Here is a 20,138-nt window from a genome sequence, read left to right as displayed (position 1 = left end):
AGTGTTACATCCTGGCTTGTAGGAACATGCTTGAATGAGGCTGTTAGGTGCTGGACTCTAAAAGCAGTTGATTTCTGTGTTGAAACCAGATCAGTTGCGGTCAGGACCATAGCTGGGTTGGGCTGACCTTCCTGTTTAAAAAAAAAACAAAACCAACCTTTTCCTATCTTGTGTTCATTGCAAATACATGTTTAATTTTTTGGAGGCTCTCCCTCAAGTTCCAGAGCCTTAATGAGTTAAAAAATGTTAAAAGAACAGAGAACCAAAAAGCAACTTTTGCTTTAATACCTGTGTATTCAATTAAATCTAAATATCTGGGGAGTTCAAAGGTGCCTGCTGTACTTTTTAAGGAATATGCATTTGCTGTGGACAAGGGGTGCTTGTGTTGTGCTGTCAGCACCTTTGAAATATTCCCAGGGACTCTGGGCTGTGAGAATTCTGTAATGCAGCTGCTTGCAGAGACCCCGGGGAGTGCAGCACCATCACAACCCAAGGGATTCATTCAAATGTGCCCATTGTAATTAGTAAAACATCACTGCAAATGAACTCAGTTCTGCTGGCAGTTGTTGTTAAAGTACCTTTACCCTGGCTGAAACAGGTGGTGTTGGTGGATGATCAGTATAAACCCAGGTGATGTGAAGTGCACCATGGTGCCACGATTTGCAGATATTATTTATTTTGTTATTATTTATTAATTTTCTATATTTACTATTGTTTAGTGAGTGCCCTGTTCCTGCTGTCAGAAAGGGCAAAACTTGGTGCTGGCTTGCCTGTAGAGCTAGAAATCAGCAGGTTTGGGGCTATATGGATGGGGCTTTTAAGGAGGTTGTTTAACTTTTTGTTTCCCCAGTGTAAATTGAAATCATAGAATCACAGAATATCCTGAGTTGGAAGGGACCCATAAGGATCATCGAGTCCAACTCCTGGCTCCACACTGGTCTACCCAAAAATTGGGTACCAAGTGAAACCTCCTGCAGAACTTGACTAGTCCAAAGAGATTTTCTTTTTTAATAAATTATGTTTTTCCCTAAACAAGGACCCTGTTGTTCTAGGAGCAGTGGCTGCAGACTGATCTCCCCTCTGGAGGAGGAAGGTCTCTTGACTTTGCTCCTGTGGTAGGATGAGTTCATGACCGATGTCCTCACCATCTTCCTCTCTCTTTCCACTCCAGCTTCTCAGATGCTGATGTTCACTGCATACCTCGCGGTCGTAGTTGCACTTTACCTCGTCCCCCTCACCATCTCATCCCCTTGCATAATGGAGAAGAAGGCTCTGGGCCCAAAGCCAGCCATCATAGGTCACCGTGGAGCACCAATGGTGAGTGGCTTCGTGTTAATGGTGCTGTGGTGCCTGCCTAAAATATGGTACTGGGCCTGGTGGTCTCCAGACTGCTCTCAGGAAAATATTTTTGGCACTTGGAGGCAGCCCTCTTGGCTAGAATTGCTGTGGTGGATACAGCAGGACGTGAACCCCAAGTCAAGGCATGGCCTGGCTGTGCTGGATGCCTTACAAGCAAAAGGACAGTCCTTGCCTTGTTCAGGGGGTTCTGTGCCATTGCATTTCTCTGTATGTTGGTTCTTCTCTTTGTTTGGGTGTTGTTTATTTATTTATTTATTTTATTTTATTTTTTTCCTCTGCTGGCTTGGCTCTTGAGCTGAAGCAGAAATCTGTGATTTGTAGACCTTAAGGCTTGGGCTTTGTGTCCTTTGCAGGATGTCACCAGTAGCGATTAAATTCGACTCCCAACAAGATGCCTTGGGTATGTGGTAATCTGCAGAAACAAAAAAACAAGGGAGCTGTGCTTGACCCTACACGACTGCACTGTAGTCCTGCATTGCAGATCATCGTGAGACAGAATGAGGTGATGAAACAGTTCTGTCACCTGTCTCTGGCCAGACCTTGAAATCATAGTGCAGTAGTCCTTTCTCCTCCAACGTTTCTGGTCGTGTTCAGGCTAAAGATGGGGCTTGTTGGTGTGGGCACAGCTCTGGGCTTAGATGAAGCTCTCCTGTGGTTTTTGGATACACTGGTCTGGGTCTGCACTTTAGGTGCTTCTGCTCATGGGCTTCCATCTCTCTTTGCTGGTTAATTGATCTCATACAAGATGGCACACTGCAGTGTTGCCACTGGCCTTGCAAGTGTTCTTTTTAGGCATCCAACTAACTTTTCTGCTTACACCCAAAAGAAAAAAATCTCTACAGGTTGTCAAAACCTATTTGGCAGGCTGGAGTGTGCTTGAGCTCCTCTCCAAGTCCTAGAGTGGAGAGATTAACATCTGCCATGACCCAGAAGTATTTCATTTCAGTTCTCTCTCTTTAATGATTTCTTTCTTTAAGAAATCCCTTGAATTGCCAACTTGCACTGCTCTTCTAACCGTATTGTTTCTGTGGGCGATGGAATGAAGTTCTGGGCATGACAAATGTTTTTTTTTTCCTGTCCTGCTGAGTTTGTACCAACTTTGAAGGCCAGAAGGCTGTGTGAGAACCTGGTCTCTGCATGCTTTCTGCGTGACAGGAAACCACAAAAATTTGATAGACTTTCTTCCTGTAGGGTTTCTAGGCCTGTGCACCCCCCTGTAGCCATCTAAAGACACCAAACAGCAGCAGACAAAATCTTTCTGTTCTCCAGATTGAACTAGTTAACAAAAAACTCAGCATGTCTTACCTGGAACAAGATTCTTAGCAGAGACTCGGTGCTTTGGTTTGCTTCATATTCTTCCTTGGAGCCAACAAACAGTCCTGACAGTGTGTGTATATATATATATAGTGTATATATATATACACACTATCAAGCCTTGCTCCAACCTCCAACAACAGCCTGCGTGTCTCATCGTGCGTTGGCAGTAGGCTTATGTGACTCCTTTATCTTTGCCATATGTGTAGGGAGTGTGCTCTGGCTGTGCCCTCGAACGGCAAAGAAGAAGGATGAGAACCAGATAGAGGAGGTCAAAATGTTCTTCTGTACTTCCATCAATGCTCAGCTTTTCACTTTATCAAATGTCACCTTGACTTTGAAAAGCTTCATCTAGTATATATAGTGCAAGTCTTCATGTCTGCTTGGAAACTCATGGTTCTGAAGCCTTGCCAAAAGGCATTTCTGCTAACAGAGTCAAGTTTTCACAAGGCTACTTACTATGTAGGTGTTTGAAGAGATGGCCAAGTGGAGCTGGGGAGAAGGAAATAACTGAGAGAAGAGTCTGAGTTGTGGGACACAGACATCCTCCCTTGGGCAATATCAAGATCAAAAGTCTGGAGCCTGGGAGTTTGGGTCCTGAGGTGATACTGCATCTAGTGGGACTGGAGATGATAAATAGCAATGCAATGCTGCTTTCAAATCTCCTGAAGCAAGACAAATTGACTTGGGAGCTGTGCTCTCTGGTACAGCCTGATAGCTGGCTGCTTCACCAGTCTGGCAGGACTGGGTCTGTAATGCTGCATTTGCATGACCAGTGCTCTTCTGCTCGATTGCTGTTCTGATGAGCAGGGGATCCATGGGATGGCTGAAGATGTTTGCTGTCCTTGAGTAAAGGATTTGTTGGAGTGATGGCATGTGGCATATGTGGCAAAAGGTGGTGAAAAGGAGAGTTTCCCAGGAAAGCCCATATACATGTGCTTCCTGAGGGCTACAGTACCTGGCACGTTGGCTCATCAGTGCATGCAGACTGCCTCTCATAGAGGGGCAATGAACTTCACTCATACTCCAGAGCCTGCTGGCCTCCATGCGTGCACACAGCCCGTCTCTCTTCTTCCCTCTCTTTAGGATTTCTGAGAGTGTAATTCGCAGCATCTGAGTGTAATTCAACTGCTGTCCTTGTTCTGTGCAGGAAAAAAGCGAGGAACAGAGGCCATATGGCTCATATAAATTGTCTCAAAACGCCAGTGCAGGAAAATGTCCTTGCATTTTAAGAAGCGAGAGAAAATTGGAAAGCATCCTGGCATCAGCACCTAGATGAAGCGTGGCTTTTTGCACTACAGGAGAGCTACAGGCTCCACAATGGCTGACACCTGGTGCTCCTCCAAAAAAAATGTCTCTTTGGTATCATCCTTTCCCCCCCATGTGCTTTAATTCATCACTAGAAATGCTCTTCTGCATAACTCCTTCTACCTTCTATTACCTAAATGTCACCAGTCATCCCCACTTTTCGCTGTGCTAAATGTCTTTTCCCATCAGGGTGCTAACTAAAAGCCCCTTCTTCTGGCAGGCATTTAATCAATTAGTTTCTTTCCAGGGGCTCTTCTAAAGTTAACTATTCGGCCTCCAGGTCTGTTTCTGTCCATCTGGAGTCCCATCAGGAGAGCACAAGGACTGTGGCAGCGGTGTGCTGGGCATTGAGGGCACCAGACCTTGCTTCATCCCTATTAGTTTGAAGGGGTCTTGTCCTGATGGGAGGAAGAATTATCTGACACCCAGGTCTGAAACATGAGATGGGGGCTCTGCAACTCGTTCATGTTAATAGGTTAAGCATGTCAGATGGTTTTATGAGCAGGTGTCTGGTGTCTTTGCTCTTGGTTTATTCTTTCATCAATCTAGTTGTGTTCTGTCTTCAACGCCAATGGCTTTGTCTTCTCTTTCTGATGTTTAGTGTGCTGCCTGTGCTGAGGATGAGCCGAAACAAGGGTGGGAGGTAGAAACTGGGATCAACTCTAATAGGAAAATGAGGAACTTCATCCATTAGGTCACCAGCTTCTACTGCTATTTGTGCCTTTGAAGTCTTCTCCCAGATGGTTCTCCTCACAAGGTGCTGGGTGTTGAGGCAATTTGTCTTTGGGTTTGGGATCTGAAGAAGGTGCTCTTCATGATGTTGAATCATATTTGATTTTAGGCTTAGTCCTTAATTCCTAATCCTAATTTAGTCCTTAATTCCTGGTCTCCTAATTCCTTAGGAGAAAAATTAAGCTCATCATGATGGTCTTTGATCTCAAATTGTAGGTAAGTCACCCAAAAGATTAATAACATTAAGAACTTATTTCAGCTGTATCTGTCTTCCTTAGAAACTGCATGAAGCCTAGAAATTCACCTCCTATTACTGTGGCCAAAAAGGTTCTTTTTTTTAAAAAAAAAAAGAAAAGAAAGAAAGAAAGAAAACAAATCAGGGCTAAACCTGTGGAAATTGTCCAAGCATGTCGGAGGCAAGAACGGCTCCTGATTTCAGAGCTGGAGGCTACAAATAGCATGGAAATAAATGCTTTTGGCAAGCCACCCAGACAGCTGGTTTTTGGCATGTCTCAACAGCGCTGTCTCAACATCTGTCTGCATGCTGCGAAGCACGTGGGGCTTGCATGCCGTCGACCTCCTTCCTTCTTGGCAGGCAGCAGCTGTCTCGGCGCCGTGCACAGGCACTGTGCAGGGAAGAGCATTTTTGGGCAGTGCTGACTCACGGGCTTTGCACAAGTTTGGAATGGAAAAATACCCGTTGTTGGGACACAGTGCTATGGGGAGCCAGTGTTTAATTGTGCTTATGATTTGCCTTTTGGGGTGTTGCAGGGGGATGTTTTGCCTTGGCAAGGAGCACGCTGTAGTGGTCCCAGAAAAATTCCAGCAAATGTGTCCTTGCACATGTGGAGTGTTGTTTTTTTATCACACCTGAAGGTGAAGCCTCCAACATACTGGCATTTCTGAGATGCTGTTTTTGTCATCTTGTAATATCAACTATTGATAGTAGTGAAGATTTGCCCCCATCCCTGGAGGTGTTCAAGGCCAGGCTGGATGGTGCCTTGGCCACCCTGATCTAGTGGGTGGCATCCCTGTCCATGGCAGGGTGTTGGAGTTGGATGATCTTTAAGGTCCCTTCCAACCTGAGCCATTCTATGACTTTTGGTTGGAACTGTGGCTTATTGAGAGTCTTGTTGAGCTAAAGAAGATCTGGTGATTTTTTTATTGCTTTTTTTTTGTTGTTTTAGGTGTGTTGGAGAGCCTTTATTTCATTTTAAACTTGGATACCAAAACTTTGCAGCCACCTAATTGGGATGGCTTTGGTTTTTAAGGGCTCAGACTGAAATGGTTCAGTTTGTTCTGCTTGTGCTGCTGAAATCAATACATCTTTGCTGTATGCTTTATGCACCCCCAGCTGTTAGATATGGCCAAGTAACCTGTCCACTGCTCCAACTAACAGCAACAATCACAATTCGTGTCTTCTGTCAGGCCTGGAGAAAGGCTTGTGTTCATTGAAACCATCCTATATATGATTAGGCAGTCTTTCATTAAATCAAGCTTTAGCGCTAGCATGTGATGCGAGATTAGACCTCATGATTGCTGTATGCCTAGTTATTAAATCTCTAATGGCTTTTTGCTTAAAATCCTATCCTGTTGTCCAAGGCAATATTTTTTTTTTCTTTATTTTACTTAACTACTTTTCAGTCTAGTTGTGATGTTTCCAGAAATGCTGGATACGGATGTTCTCTAGAATACCTTGAATTCCTGGGGGATTAAAGATGAATATTTTTTAAACGGTATTGTTATTGCCTCCTAGTGAACTGGCATAGTGGGACCTAATCCTGAAAGCCGATGTACTGACAGATCTCAGGCTTAGCCCCACAAAGGGAACTTCCAAAGAGCATCTTTTTATGGCAAGGAAAACTCCAATTCTCAGCTATCGTTGTAATCACGTTTTATGTTTTTAGTCCAGTTATTGGCGTATGAGGAGATGAAAGGGAAGGAAGAAATCAAAATGAATTTTAAAATGATGAAATGGATGAAAAATATCCTTAGAGCTTGCTATAGCTGCAGATATGGTTTGGAACAAATTTACTTCTTGAAATTTACTTCTTGGGTGCAAGCTTCTCTGTTAGCCTCTCTAACATGCAAATGATGCAGTGATTTATTTACTTATGTTTTAAGTCCTGGCAAGCTGGCTGTTAGAGGGAAAATAGAGTGTAGTGCTAACTAGCATACTTTCCCAATATTTGTTAAGGAAGGTCCAAAGCTCCTGACTTCATTGCTCCATTTGAAAGCACTTTCAATTGACTTCTGAGCACAAAAATAGTCAAAAATAGGTTCATTCATGGGCAATTTTCTAGAAATTACCTGCTGCGTCTCCCTAGCAGGAAAATATGAATAGCAGGTTGATTTTTCTTTGCAAGGGATGAGCCCATCAAACGAAGTGCAAAGAAGCTTTTAGAAGCTGTGGCTTTCAGGGGATGTTGGCATGGTTTGTAGGATGGATTTTGGGGTGAAATCCTTGCCACGTGCCCCAGGGCTTCCTTCACTTCAACGCTGGCTTCTTAAGAAACGGTTTGTGTCCAGTTGCAGTGGGTCACTGCAAACGTGGATTTGGGTTTTAGATGTAATTTGCTTGACTGTATTGTACAAGGAGGAGAGCCAAAAAACAAACTGGAGGGAGAGAGGGTAATGCAAACAGAAAGATTATGTATTTATTTATTGCAGTTTTGCTGTAAAACACTAAATCAGCACTAAGCAAAGAACATCTTGCGCCAGCAATTGTCCCATTTAGACATCTCTGTACTAAACAGTCTGATGTGTTTTGTTTTTTTTTTTTTACTTCCATCTTTCTTGGAAAGAGACAGATGCAGGCAAGGATGATGGAAATATTTGTTACTGATTCTCCCTGTTTACAACAAACTCACACTGTAGGGAGTGTGAACTTGATTAAGAGCACTGTGGTGTTACAGAGGCTACCCAGCACCTGCTATCGTGGGGCACGGCATTGCGGAGGGCACTTCTCCTGACATCCGTGCTGCTTGCTGATTCAGAGCAGCCAGGGATGTTCACCCATCTGTGACGCTCTTCAGGATGACGCTCTTCACGTCTAGTGGTGTCGTGATGAAGGTGACGTTACAGCTCCGAAGTGTGCGTTTTGATGGTCAGGTCTGAAGTGCCAGCCTGTTTGTGGAATAATTTCAAGCACTGTTTCCTCTGCACAGCTGCAAAACTCAACGTGAATCAGCATGAAGTTTTGTGAGTTCATCTAGCTTGCGTTTGGGGGTCAAGTTCCTGGGAAAGGAATGGACGAGCCTCATATCTGACCAGCTGCATGCAGCCCTGATGGTGTTCAGCTAAGTTTTGTCCCTCTTAACAACTAAAGTTCAGTCTGCAAGCTCTGTAGGGGCAGGAGGGGAATATTCCACTCCTGTGGCTGGGATCTTCTCTCCATGGGGTCAGGCTCTGTGGCATCTTTTTGAGGATGGGACAGTCACGGTGCACCAAATCTTGAAACTCAGTGTCAGTTTTTAGCTCACTGCAATGTTTTATAGCACTGCATTTAAGATGCATGAATGTCACTGCTGTCTTTATGTGGCCAAAATTATCCGGTCTGATATACTGAAATCCTATCCCCAAAATACTGTTGTGGTTTTTTTTTTTTGCTTGTTTGTTTCTATGTGGCTTTCATCTATCACTTCTGTATGCAGTCTTGGCTCTGTCCAAGCTCACTTTTCCCCAGTCTGATGAGGAGGGTGATGAAGGCTCGTGTGTATTGACTTGCTTCCTCAGATCTGTTTTGCTTGGTTTCCTTCCAATAATGCCTCCAGCAGTGCAGGCTGTGACTTCCCCACCATTTAGGTTAAAGCCTGCTCTGCATCTCCAACCAGCTGCAACCCAGGAGGGCTGGTGCCCAACTGATCCCGGCCCTAAAAAAAAACAAACACAAAACACACTTCAGAGGCAACAACAGCCAGTGTCCTTTCTGGATTAGGACTCTACTGTGCCAGAATTTGATGCCTAGGTAAGACATAAGACCTTGGCCACCTTCTGTAGAGGGAGAATATGTTCTGGCCAGGCTTGTATGCCCTCTTTTGCCCTGCTTCATGCAATGTGAGCTCTTAATTGCGTAGGTGGGTAACAGCAGTGTCATTCCTCTTTGTCCTACCTTTGTTGAAGGCTTTAACATCGATTGCTTAGTGGAGGTATTTCAACCTGTCCTCTCCAGTCTCCCTTAGCCCAAGAGATGATTTACAACTCAATACACTTTGCTTTTCTGTTCCTGGTACATTCACATCCCTGATGAGGCTGCTCAGAGGGTTGCTGCTTGATGTGGAATCACCTCCTGAGCTGGGACTTGGGTTGCATCCACCCACCAGCCTTTCCTGTCTTGGGCTGGTGGTCTTCCATCGCCCTTTGGCTTCTAATCCTCAGCTGCCTCCGGTTTGAACACTGCCTGCTTTGTTTCCTTGTGGCTGCTGCAGTCTGAGAGCAAACATCGAGCATCGCTCTGCACCCAGCCGATCACCTTGCAGTGCTCATCCTGAGGAAACCCGAGCTACTTCGGGACGAAACCCGAGATGCTGAAAGCAACCCAAGGAGATGGAGCAGGGCTGCCTGGCTGGGATCTTTATGGGGCTGCTGCTCCCTGCTGACAGCTCTGGGCATCGTGCAAAAATGCTGCAAAAATCTCTCCTAGCCTGACCTGGTGTGACCCAGCACTGGGCTGTGCGAGAGGGTGTGATGGAGGTGATGCCTCTCGCCCTCTCCTAGACAACTCAGGCATTGATCAGGAGGAGCCTTTTCGGGGAAGATAACACGCCTCCGTGTTGCTTTTTGTTGAACAAACAGAAAAATGAACTGATATTGATGTGCGGTTTGAGCCAGGGGAATTCAGCAGAGAGATGCTGTATCTATATAAAGGTTGTGTTGCTGCCGTTTCAGGACAGTTTGTGGTTGGGTTATTTTACCCCAAAGCTTTGCTGACCTGGGTGTTTAAGTTGCTCAGTTAACAAAAAAATGAATGCTCCTTACATACGTTTATATATAAGATTTAAATATGTTATATATAAGTTTAAATATAAGTTTATTGTGCACGTTACTTGCATGGTGCATTTAGGTCTTTATTTATAAAATGATTCCTCTTTCCCAATCCCTCAGTAACTGTTGAAAAACACGAGTTGTGAATGCTCATCGTCTCTTGATGGAAATTTACTGATCCTGATGGTGGCAGGGATGAGTGGGGAAAAACAGGATGTTACAGGTGCTCTAAACCTGAAAGCAAAATTGGAAAATTGGAAAATAAGAAAATGATTTTTCAAAATAGAGCTATTTTGATGTGTGTGATGTGCACGTTTCAGTGCAGCCTGTCAGGTTTTTCTTTGTAGTAGTCTATTTTTTTCTGGTCTGCCTCTTGTTGGTTTATGGACATTTTTGGGCTAGCTATGCCATACTGTTTTTGCAGAAAAACACAGTATGAAGATAAATACTTTATTGTTTTTAACAGATCCTAATTCTTCTGTCATCTGTTTCATTTGAAAGGAAGGAATTTGAATGAAAAGTTGTGTCCTTATCTGTGATAGCTATAAAGGACACATTTTCTAGGCTTAAGGTTATTTTTTTGTATTGTTGATAACTTACTGGAACATTTGTTATTAAGAGAAATCAACTGATTTTTAGTCTTAGCAATAGATTACTTTATTGACTGGGTAGATGTGGAAATAAAATGTGTGCTACAGAACCTGTGGTCTAGTTGTTCTCCATGGTATGGATGATACCATGGTTTGTGGACTTATTTCTTTCTCTGAAGGCATTGTAATCACTGTTTGCATAGAAAAATAGGAGAACGAAGAATTATTAAGCTATTTTAGGTAGCTCTATTTGTGTATAGAGAATTAGCATCAGGTTAATAATCACTTTGTGGGTCCTCAACAAGCCATTTTGGGGACCACACTGGTCAGCAAATGTCTCATATCCTAATTTTGCGACAGACCTTGGGCTCACTGGGTTACTGGCATTGCAGGCAATGACAACTCTTCACTGAACTCCATCCTGTGGGATCTCCATCAGTGGGATCATCTTCAGGCTTCAGTTCTGTCTGGGGGACGCTGGTACTCCAGCATAACTGGCCAGCATGTAGTCTGTGAAACAAAGTTGTTTTGGCTCCCTAATTTTTCTATGCCTTCTTCCCAGCACCCTTGCTGATGCTGCTTTGTAAACATGCCTACTTACTGCTAATCTCTCGTTGCTCTTTCTGTCCCAGTTGGCACCAGAAAACACCCTGATGTCCTTCCAGAAGGCAGTGGAGCAGAAGACGTATGGAGTCCAAGCTGATGTCGTACTGAGGTAAGCGTCTGTGTTGTTGCTCTGAGCATGGACACTTTGTGGACAGCCCAAACTTCCTTTTTCAGAGCCCTGATCTTAATTTGCCTGAAGGCTGTTGTTTATCCTAGAATTTGCCTTATTGCAGTGAAAGTGGTTTCTAGCCAGGCTTGAAGGCAGCTGGCTTTGGGAAGAGGCACAACTGCTTAAATGTGACTTCTGCTGGGACAGGTGCAGAGAGCGAAGCGATCCCAAACTGACTTCCTCGTGCTGCAGGTCTTCAGGAGGGCTTTACCAGTCTTGCAAAACTGTCACAAGAATTCAGCAGCCCAGGAGTAAAATCCTTCTCCTCCTGCCCTCCTTCACATGACACCAGTGCTGGGGGAAGGAGACACCTGGTCATACTGTGCCTGTCAAAGTCTTTCCCTGCAGGCAGATGTTGAGCTGAATTGACAAGGCTAATTTAGACAAAATTTAAAGAGAATTATTTCAAGAACTGTGCTTTGTGCCAGGAGTGTGATCGTTGTCTGGTATTATTACTCCTTTTCCTGAACTGTTTTTTGTATATTTTACATAAATGTGCAAGAGGGTAGAAGTGGCATGAAGGGAACTGTGATGCCTTATCTTGATGATCCCTCAGTTTGTCTTAGTTCCAGTTATAAATACAAGGAAAACACCAAGCTGACCTTTTTTTTTTTTTTTTTTTTGACTTCTTTGGAGGTTGGTGTTGATGGAAAGGTCTTTTTGTCTGGTGGAAGATGGGCTTCTGGACCCTAATTGTCATGGTGCTTTCTTACTTTCCATAATTGCTTGAGAGCAAACAATGTGAAAACTAAAGGAATTTCTTTCCCCTGGGGAGTGGAATGTCATTGCGGAGGGATAAACTGGGATGTTTACAATAAAGTTGTTCCTTCAAAAATTCCTTTGTTAACAGTTGTGAAGGAAGAACAGCTTGGCTATCCAGAATCACGAATGAGCACTTATTTTATCTGGTGGCCGAATAGGTTGCTTCCCTTAGCCCTGGCCAAGGAGAAGGCTGGACTCTGGGAAGAGGAGAGCTTGAAAAGCGCTAAGATCTTCCCATGTTGCTGCCCATCAGACATCCCAGAGGAGCATCCCAGGTGTCCCACAGCTTAAATGATGCCCTTAAAGGCTCAATTATACGAGGCCCGTTAGGAGACCCAAGCTGCTTTGTAAGAAGAGGACTTCAGTGACCTTCAGACCAAAAGCAGAGCTGTCAATATAGCTGGCAGCGATTTTGGGAAGGGTTTGCAGCACTGACCCCACTGCTGTCCTTATCACTTTGAAAGATGCGTCTTGTGCCTGTGGCTTGATGGGCTTCCCATCTTCCACCTCCTCCTCTCTTTCTTACAAAGCTCTGGTTTCTCTCAATTATTTTTTCAAACCAGTGCCTGTTAATACTTCGTGGTGAGCCCTGCATGGCACTGAGTAACTCCGTAAGTGGAAGGATTAGAGAGAGGAGGGAGTGAATGTTAAGTGCCCCATCAGATTGCCACGCTGTAGTTAAGGCTTAGCCCTATCTGATGATGCTCTGCTGCAAGACGTTGAGACTTGAGCTCCCGTCTCCCTTAAACGCTCCATGCCCTTAATTCTGCAGTTGCTTAGCATCTTTTTTTTTTAGCTGTAAATATCAAAAACCGTTCTGATTGCAGCAACGTGGTGTGCTGCTGAGCATGGTGGTGCTGTGTCAGCACGTTGCTTTGAGTGGAGAGGGGGAGGGAAGCAGTTGGCATAATGCACACTAGAAATAGCAAATGAGATGCAAGTGACCTTTGTGACAAGGGACTTCTGCAGGCAATGGGAAAGCTGAGGCAGCATTTGCTCCATCATCCAAAATCTTTTTTTGTTCTCCTCATAGCTCTGGGGGAGTGCTCGTCCCTTAGTTCATGTGGGTTTTGTTTAACTCCATCTCCTTTCCAGACCTTATTTTCCTAATACAAAGATGGGATTCTTGCTTTGGAAAATGTCATAAAACCCTGCATGGCTAGTCGGATATCTTGATTTCTGAGTGCATACAGCTGTCCCCCAGCCCTTGATACAAACCTTTATTGCTCTGGGTGGTGTCACCACTGATCCAGCCACATAAAACTGGGCTGAAAAAGAGACTGAAGAGCATTTTAGGTTTCCCGGAGCTGCTCTTATCTAGGTGGCTTAAAATAGCATTTGGCTAGTTAGAGTCTTCTCAGAGGTGGGCTTTCTTCAAGATGCTTGAACTTAGCTACTCATGTGAGCGTGGCTGTTTCCTGAAACCAATTTCAAATTGGAAAAGGTTATTTCAGAGCAATTTTGGTAGTTTGGGGCCCTTGAATCTTGCTGAAAGCCCATGGACATTAAGTTCCTATGTGGTCTGAGAGCCTTACTCATCATCTACTATTAACAATTTGAGAATAGCTTGTGCATGCGTGGATACATGGTATGGGAAACCTCTGACAGCTTTTGGAGCTACAAAAATTGCAGGCACTTTTGGTTGGTGTGAGCATTCAGGGTGGCTGCTCTTGTTCAAGCTACATGAGTTTGTCACTCTAGACGTTTCTGAGTCAGAAGGATGGGATGGATAGGGTTATGCCAGCAATTGAATTAAATTGAATCAATTGAATTGAGGCTGCTGGGGATGTGTTAAGCTGGTCGAGATCTTCACAATGATTTTGATGTTGTCCTCCAAGCTGTGGGAGAAGCTGGAGTGGGGACGGGCGTTTCGCTAGGATGGTTTAAGGGTTGTTCATTTCTGCCTGTAACGGGGCCCTCTGTCTGTCTGTGCAGCTACGATGGAGTGCCATTTCTGATGCACGACAAGACACTCAGGAGAACAACGAACGTGGAGGAAGTGTTTCCCGAGAGGGCCTATGAGCTCGCCTCCATGTTCAACTGGACTGACCTGGAAAAGCTCAACGCTGGGGAGTGGTTCCTACAGGTGGGTATGAGCATGGAGAGGGGGTCCTGAAGCCGTAGCTGTGGGATGAAGCACACGCCTAAACACACTTTGAGATGAAGATAGCTCCTTGATGGAGTGGTCTGAAGTGCAGCTAGACAAAGCCTCCATTTATTTTTGTCCTCTACTAAATTAACGTTGCCATTTTCTTTGCTGTTTGGAGCACCTTGGTAGGTAATCTGACCCTATCAAATCAAGGAATCTTTTCACTTGGTGGATTTAAATATATATATATATATATATATTAACAGGCCTCTGTGGTGTTTGTGCAGTCAATTCTAAGATGTTGGTCTGCTTGTTCGTGTTGCAATCCACAGAGCCTGGCATCCCACCCTTTGCATTCATAGCCTTTTTGGGGCTGAGGAGAAACTACATCATCTTTCTGTGCCTCTTCCACCACTTGGAAGGAGGGAACTTAATGCTTGGTTGATACCACACAGAAGATAAAGATCCCCCTGCAAAGGGGGAATCTGATTATAAGGAAAACAGAAGAGAACATGCTATACCATTCCTTTTTCCTTAATTTAATTTTGGAGACAGTTGTTCTTGGGGGGGCGGGGAACAAAACAAAGCACGTTCAGCTTTCAAAGCCTCAAAGAAGAAATTGCTGTGGGATGGGCTGATCCATCTTTTGGTGTGCAGCCAGCTTGCAGGTGGGATTTCTTTCTCTAGCCTGCAGCTGTAACCTTCTTGGAGAGCATTTACTGTGGTCTGGAAGGAGGGCTGCAGCACTCTGGCACGCTTCTGCAAGTTCAGACAAGGCTCGCTGCAGTGATACGAGCTCAGATACTGGTTTCATGTGTCTGCTTGAAGCTCCCTGAGTGCTTGCTCAGTGGCAGCCCGAGCCATAGTAACATCACTGCTGGTCTGAAGATGCAAGGGGGGTGTCCGTGTATTACAGCCACGTGCTGTTTCACAGAAGCTTGCTGGAGTGGCAATGCTGTGAAAATGCCTCTTGCCACATGAGAAGGACCAAGACAGCAGCTGGAAAGCTGCTTTCAGGGGTGTCCTTTGAGCCATAATCATTCCTGAATGTCCATACGTCAGGAGGATCCATCTTCTCCAACATCCCATAGCTCCTCTCTGATCCTCTTAGTTATTTAAGAAAAGGTGCTCCTTTGAATTTTTGGGTTCTGGAGGATCTTTGAACACACAGTGTGAGAAAGTACATTTTTAGCTTACTCCTTGCCCTAAAGCTCTACTCTTCTCCTGGAAATGGGGTGACGTGCCTTGCTTTCGGCAAGAATCTATAACTTCCCCATCAGTGGGGAAACTGAGGCACAGAGACATGCTCCAGCAGGATGGACATTGAATGTAGCTGTCAGCATCCCCTGCTGTGGCCATGGTGGGACAGCAAAGAAGCTTCACCTGCAGTTGGAGAGTCTGTGCTTCGTGGTGGTAACGCTGGGATGTGCTTTGTTTTCAGAACGACCCTTTCTGGACGGCTGGGTCTCTCTCAAGGTCTGACTACTTGGAAGCTGCCAACCAGTCGGTCTGCAAGCTGGCAGATATGCTGGAGGTGATCAAGGATAACACGTCGCTCATCCTGAACTTTCGGGACCTGCCCCCAGCTCATCCCTACTACAGCACTTACATCAACATCACCCTGAAAACCATCCTGGCATCAGGAATTCGGCAACAGGCTGTGAGTTCTGCGGGGTTGGTGATGGTTCCAAAATTTCACTCATTATGGGTTCCCTGCAGCCTTGAGTGCCTTGTTTGATCCATTTGGACACTTAGTTTGTAATACTACTTGGTGCCACGAAGCCGTTCTGGGGCTTCAGCTCTCCAGAACCATCAAGAAGGATGTTGAGAAGTTGGACCCAAGCTCCTCCCTGAGCTCCATGTCTGGGGAATGGGAGGTGGTGGTCGTAAATTAAACCAGGGGAAGTTCCTGCTGGATGTAAGTAAACTAGTTTTCCCTGTGATGGCAGGAAACGGTTGAGACAGGGGCCCAGGGGCCCTGCGGCTGCCCGCCACCACCAGCCACGTGGGGATCCTGAGGCCATGAGGTGTAGAACTTCAGCCAGGAGCTCCCCCTGCTGCAATGACCTCTTCTGGAGGGAGAGTCCGACTTCCCATGTGTCAAAAGGGACCTGGCCTTGAGTGTCCCTCAGAAAATTTCTTTCCTTGCCCTGCCTGGGAAGGAAATCTGGTCCTTTCACCTGTCCTGTGCTCTTCCTTTAACACGGACTGCTTGAGAGCTGTGTCGTGAGGCTGGTGAGGGAGGTGGCTTGGGTATTTCAGTGTGCCAGTTAGGTGCACCCGCATGTACAGACAAGTTCAGTACCATCTTGCACAACGATGGGTTCAGCAGGGACTGGAGCTACTTTTTAATTTCTGTTTAAATTTAAAATCTGTTTTTTAGTGACTGACACTGCCTCACAATTTCCAGTTAACTCTGGTCACAGTGGCAGTGTTTTCAACCAGCCTCTGCCAACTTTGCTAGGTTGAGAGGAGGACCACACTGCCTTCCCCTTGGATATTGCACAAAGGGATGAAGGGAAAAACAGTCAAAACATAAATGTGGGGTGTTGAAGTCATATTTCTCACCCAAGTTTGATGGTTCCTTATTGAACCGAATTCTCATGCTGGTCTGATGCTTTAGTAAATGAGTGCTGAAGAGTTATTAAGCATGGTTAATGCAATGCCCAGTGATGCTCCTGAGATCATCTGGTTGGGCCCAGCCTCTGCATGGCACAAGCCATAAAACTGCCCGTCATGGCTCCAGCATCCCCTTGACATCGTGCCCTGGGTTGGGGTTGGAATAGATGTAGTCCTGATAAACGAGGGTGGATGAAAGTAGTCTCAAACGTGGGATCGTGGGAGGCTTCTCCTGTGCATCCTGTCTTGTGCTTTAAGTTTTATCATCTCTACTAAAAAGGGGAGGCAGGTTTTTAGGGATACACCATACTTAAACTCATGAGCCCTTGGCTTGATCTCTTTGTATCTCAACCCTTTTCACCTCTAAAGATGTATGTGTTCCAGTCCTCTGGGCTTGCCAACTGTCCTGAAATTCATTTATATAGAGATGTGGGAGGCTGTAGGCGTCTTCTAGACAATTTATATGACAAATAAAGCAAAGTCTCTTGTGGTTTTGCTTCAGACTTGGTGTAAACTGGCTGTCAGCAGCCCTGCCTGGTGTTCCTCTCGTCTTTGTGATAGCCACCCTCTGTCTCGCTGCCTCTGCAGGTGATGTGGCTGCCGGACGCGGAGCGGCAGCTGGTCAGACAGATTGCTCCGGGATTCCAGCAGACTTCTGGCCTCAAGCTGGACGCAGAACGCATGAGAGAGAAAGGCATCGTGAGGCTCAACCTGCGCTACACCAAGGTCACGAATGAGGATGTCAGGTACGGTCCTCCATTTGGATGTGGTGACGGCCCATTTGCTCCACAGTGGGTGTCCACAGCTCCTTTCTAACATCATGCCCTGCATGCATCCCTGGCCCAGCAGCATCTTTCTTGGTAATTCCAGGTCTTGTCTGCATACAGGTATCGTTTCAGATGGACTTGTTGTTAAAAACTTGAGCTGTGCAAGCTTGTCTGTACCCAATAACCACAAACCAGTCTGTTCCCAGGATCGCACAGCTGACTCATGGTGATCAAGTGCACAATGATCCTTTCTGAAATACAAATACATGAACAGTCTGATTCTTATTCCACTGTCATCCTTGGGGAAAAGCGTTCACTTCATTTTCGTCCTCATTAGTAGCTGCCCTTTGCTTCTGTGAGTCTGCTCCAGAGCTGCTATGACAGAATTTTTGATTAGCCCAAAGTCTAAACTTGCTTTTAGAAACTTCTTTTTGCAGAGAATTCACCTGATTTGTTGTTGTCTTTTGTCACCTATTTAGACTGGTCAATTCTCTTCTTTAATGAGACCGGTACAGAATGTGCAGCCTTCTTCTTGAGTATGTATCTGAGGCATGTAATTTTAGCTTGTGGCTTGGTCCTTTTCCAAGGAAAGGGTAGATATTGTCTCTAGTAGAGCTTTTTTTTTTTTTTTTTTTTGAGTTTGAATTTATTTCACAAAGAAATTTTTGAAAAATGAAGCATTTTCAGAAGAAAAAAGTATTTTTAAAGGAGTTGTCTTATTATATGTTAGGTGCTGGGAGTAGGGAGGAAGAATTGAGCCTGCAGCTCTTTGAGAGTGGTCCTATTTAGTGTAATCTTTCTGTGACTGCCAGCACTTGGTCTGTTTGACCTTAAAATCAAGTCTGTGTTTTACCTCCAGGTTAATTCCTGCCTCTTTTCCCCAACTTGTCCTCTCCTTTTCATGGAGAGGGTCATATGCCAACTCTCATCTTCCACACCTCATGAATCCCAGTCTCTCATCAACCCTGCCTCTGATGTCTCCAAAATCAGACCTGCCACCTGAGTGTTTCTGGAACCCTAAAAGCTTTGTGGGGCCTGGTCAGACACCGCTGCAGTCCTGCAGTGCAAGCTGAGTAGGTTCAAAAAACCCTGGTGTAGAACAGTCCTCTCAACTCAATGTCACTGTGACCACACTTGAGACTTCCCTAGCCTTTCAGAGCACACGAGCTTTGCTTTGTCCACATCCTGTACAGCTGCTTTCCTCCTCAAAGTGCTTTGGTAGTTATTAAATTGTAAAAGTTAATCTCTGTGCTCTCTATGCCAGGGAGACTAGTGATGTTTCTGCTTTGTGGATAAAGAAACATAACAATTTCTGCAAATTGCAGGGGTAGAAGGAATCCAATATTAGCTCTTGTTTCACTGCTGACAGCTCCTGTGCCCCAGCTTTAAGTTTTTAGCCTCTTACACAAAATGACTTCTGGAGACTGGAAGCTGTAACCTCGTAACTGTCCCCAGAACAAGGGCATAGGAGCTGTAGGAATTGATGTTGCAAACCCAGTCAGTTTTTAATTAAGTAGATTGCCTACGAAGCGTGACAGGCATCTGAGCCAGATGTTAATTGTACATCAACATGATGAGGTGGTGGTTAGAGAAACATGGTGTATCCATCTTTCATGAGGATGTGTCTGAAACGGGCTGTGGCCTTGGGCAGATAGTGTCTGTGGCCTTGGGCGGAGGATAAGAAAGCTTTCAAGTTCAAACCACTCGACTGCAATGCCCTTGGGTTGCTTATGAGGCGACTGTGCCCTATTAAAAACCCATTTCATGCAATTCAAACCCAATAAATCTGGATTTCAGCAGAGCAGCTGATGTGGGAACTCTCCTCTTTGAGCTGAGGGTCTGATGCTCGCAAGACTCAGCCCTCGCCCCATCTGTCTCCTGGCAGGGACTACACCACGGCGAACCTGAGTGTGAATCTCTACACTGTGAACGAGCCCTGGCTGTACTCCATCCTGTGGTGCACTGGTGTCCAGTCGGTCACCTCCGACAGCTCCCACGTCCTTCGCAAGGTGCCTTTTCCCATCTGGCTGATGGTAAGCACGAAGGCCAGGAAGGTGCTGGGAGCCTCTGGAGGGAGGGGACACCGTGGAGGGGTGGCCATTAAACATGTCATCCATACAGCTGGGGGGTTTCTCCAAGAAGGTTCGGTTGGGTTCAGCGTGCTGTTGAGGTTTTTCACCCTCTGTATTCCTGAACCCTGCAACGGGAAAGGATTAAAGCACCTCTTGCACAACCCCTTCCTTCAGGTGGCCTTGCTTCTCCCCTTGCAGGGTTTGGGGTCCTTGGAGAGCACAACACATCCTGTTTAATCCATCCAACTTTTCCATTTTCCTCCAATGGAAAAACACCTTTCCAGACCTGCTGCTAGAGTTGCAGAAGAAGCAGCGAACGTGACTTTGTGTTTTAGGCAAGCTGCAGAACTAGCTTTTTCACTGCTTTTAATACCAGACGTGGACAGGTTTACCTCTGGCTATTGCCAGACTAGGAACACCCAGAGACCTTATCCCTCACGTAGCCAGCAAACCCTCTGAAATCTCTGCCAGCACTTTGGGTGCCTGAACTAAACAGAAATATTTGTGCTGGAGCAGAGGGAAAATAGGCTACATCAAAACATTCCCAAAGCAAGAGCTTAGCTATGGAGACATACATGCGTGCGATGGGGCTCTTTCTTTTTGATAACAGATCCTGATGGGGGTAGGACAGGAGGCAGCTGTTTTGCCTGCTGTTCTGGCAGATCCCTTGGGAAAAGGGAGGTAAGATGAGCACAAGGAGAAGTTAACAGTCTTTAGTGAGTTATCCACATCCTTAGTGGGAGGTAGGACCTTAAGACTGAACATCTG

At 45.4% G+C, this 20,138-nt stretch overlaps 1 protein-coding gene across 5 annotated transcripts in view; it reads left to right on the top strand.

The window, feature by feature from the left end:
* The window catches only part of GDPD5 (glycerophosphodiester phosphodiesterase domain containing 5), a 164,373-nt gene that overhangs the window by 131,282 nt on the left and 12,953 nt on the right, over positions 1–20,138 (top strand). For all 5 annotated transcript variants that reach the window (XM_083834215.1, XM_083834216.1, XM_083834218.1 and 2 more), the window contains 6 exons: positions 1,172–1,317; positions 10,919–11,001; positions 13,759–13,909; positions 15,354–15,572; positions 17,120–17,277; positions 19,184–19,331. In XM_083834215.1, the coding sequence (XP_083690341.1) occupies positions 1,172–1,317; positions 10,919–11,001; positions 13,759–13,909; positions 15,354–15,572; positions 17,120–17,277; positions 19,184–19,331 (905 nt within the window). The remainder of the gene's footprint in view (positions 1–1,171; positions 1,318–10,918; positions 11,002–13,758; positions 13,910–15,353; positions 15,573–17,119; positions 17,278–19,183; positions 19,332–20,138) is intronic.

The sequence above is a fragment of the Anser anser genome, assembly GCF_964211835.1.
Source record: "Anser anser genome assembly, chromosome: 1".
Classification (NCBI taxonomy): Eukaryota; Metazoa; Chordata; class Aves; order Anseriformes; family Anatidae; genus Anser; species Anser anser.
The sequence above is the reverse complement of the archived record's forward strand: the minus strand, read 5'-3'. Positions and strand labels throughout refer to the sequence as shown.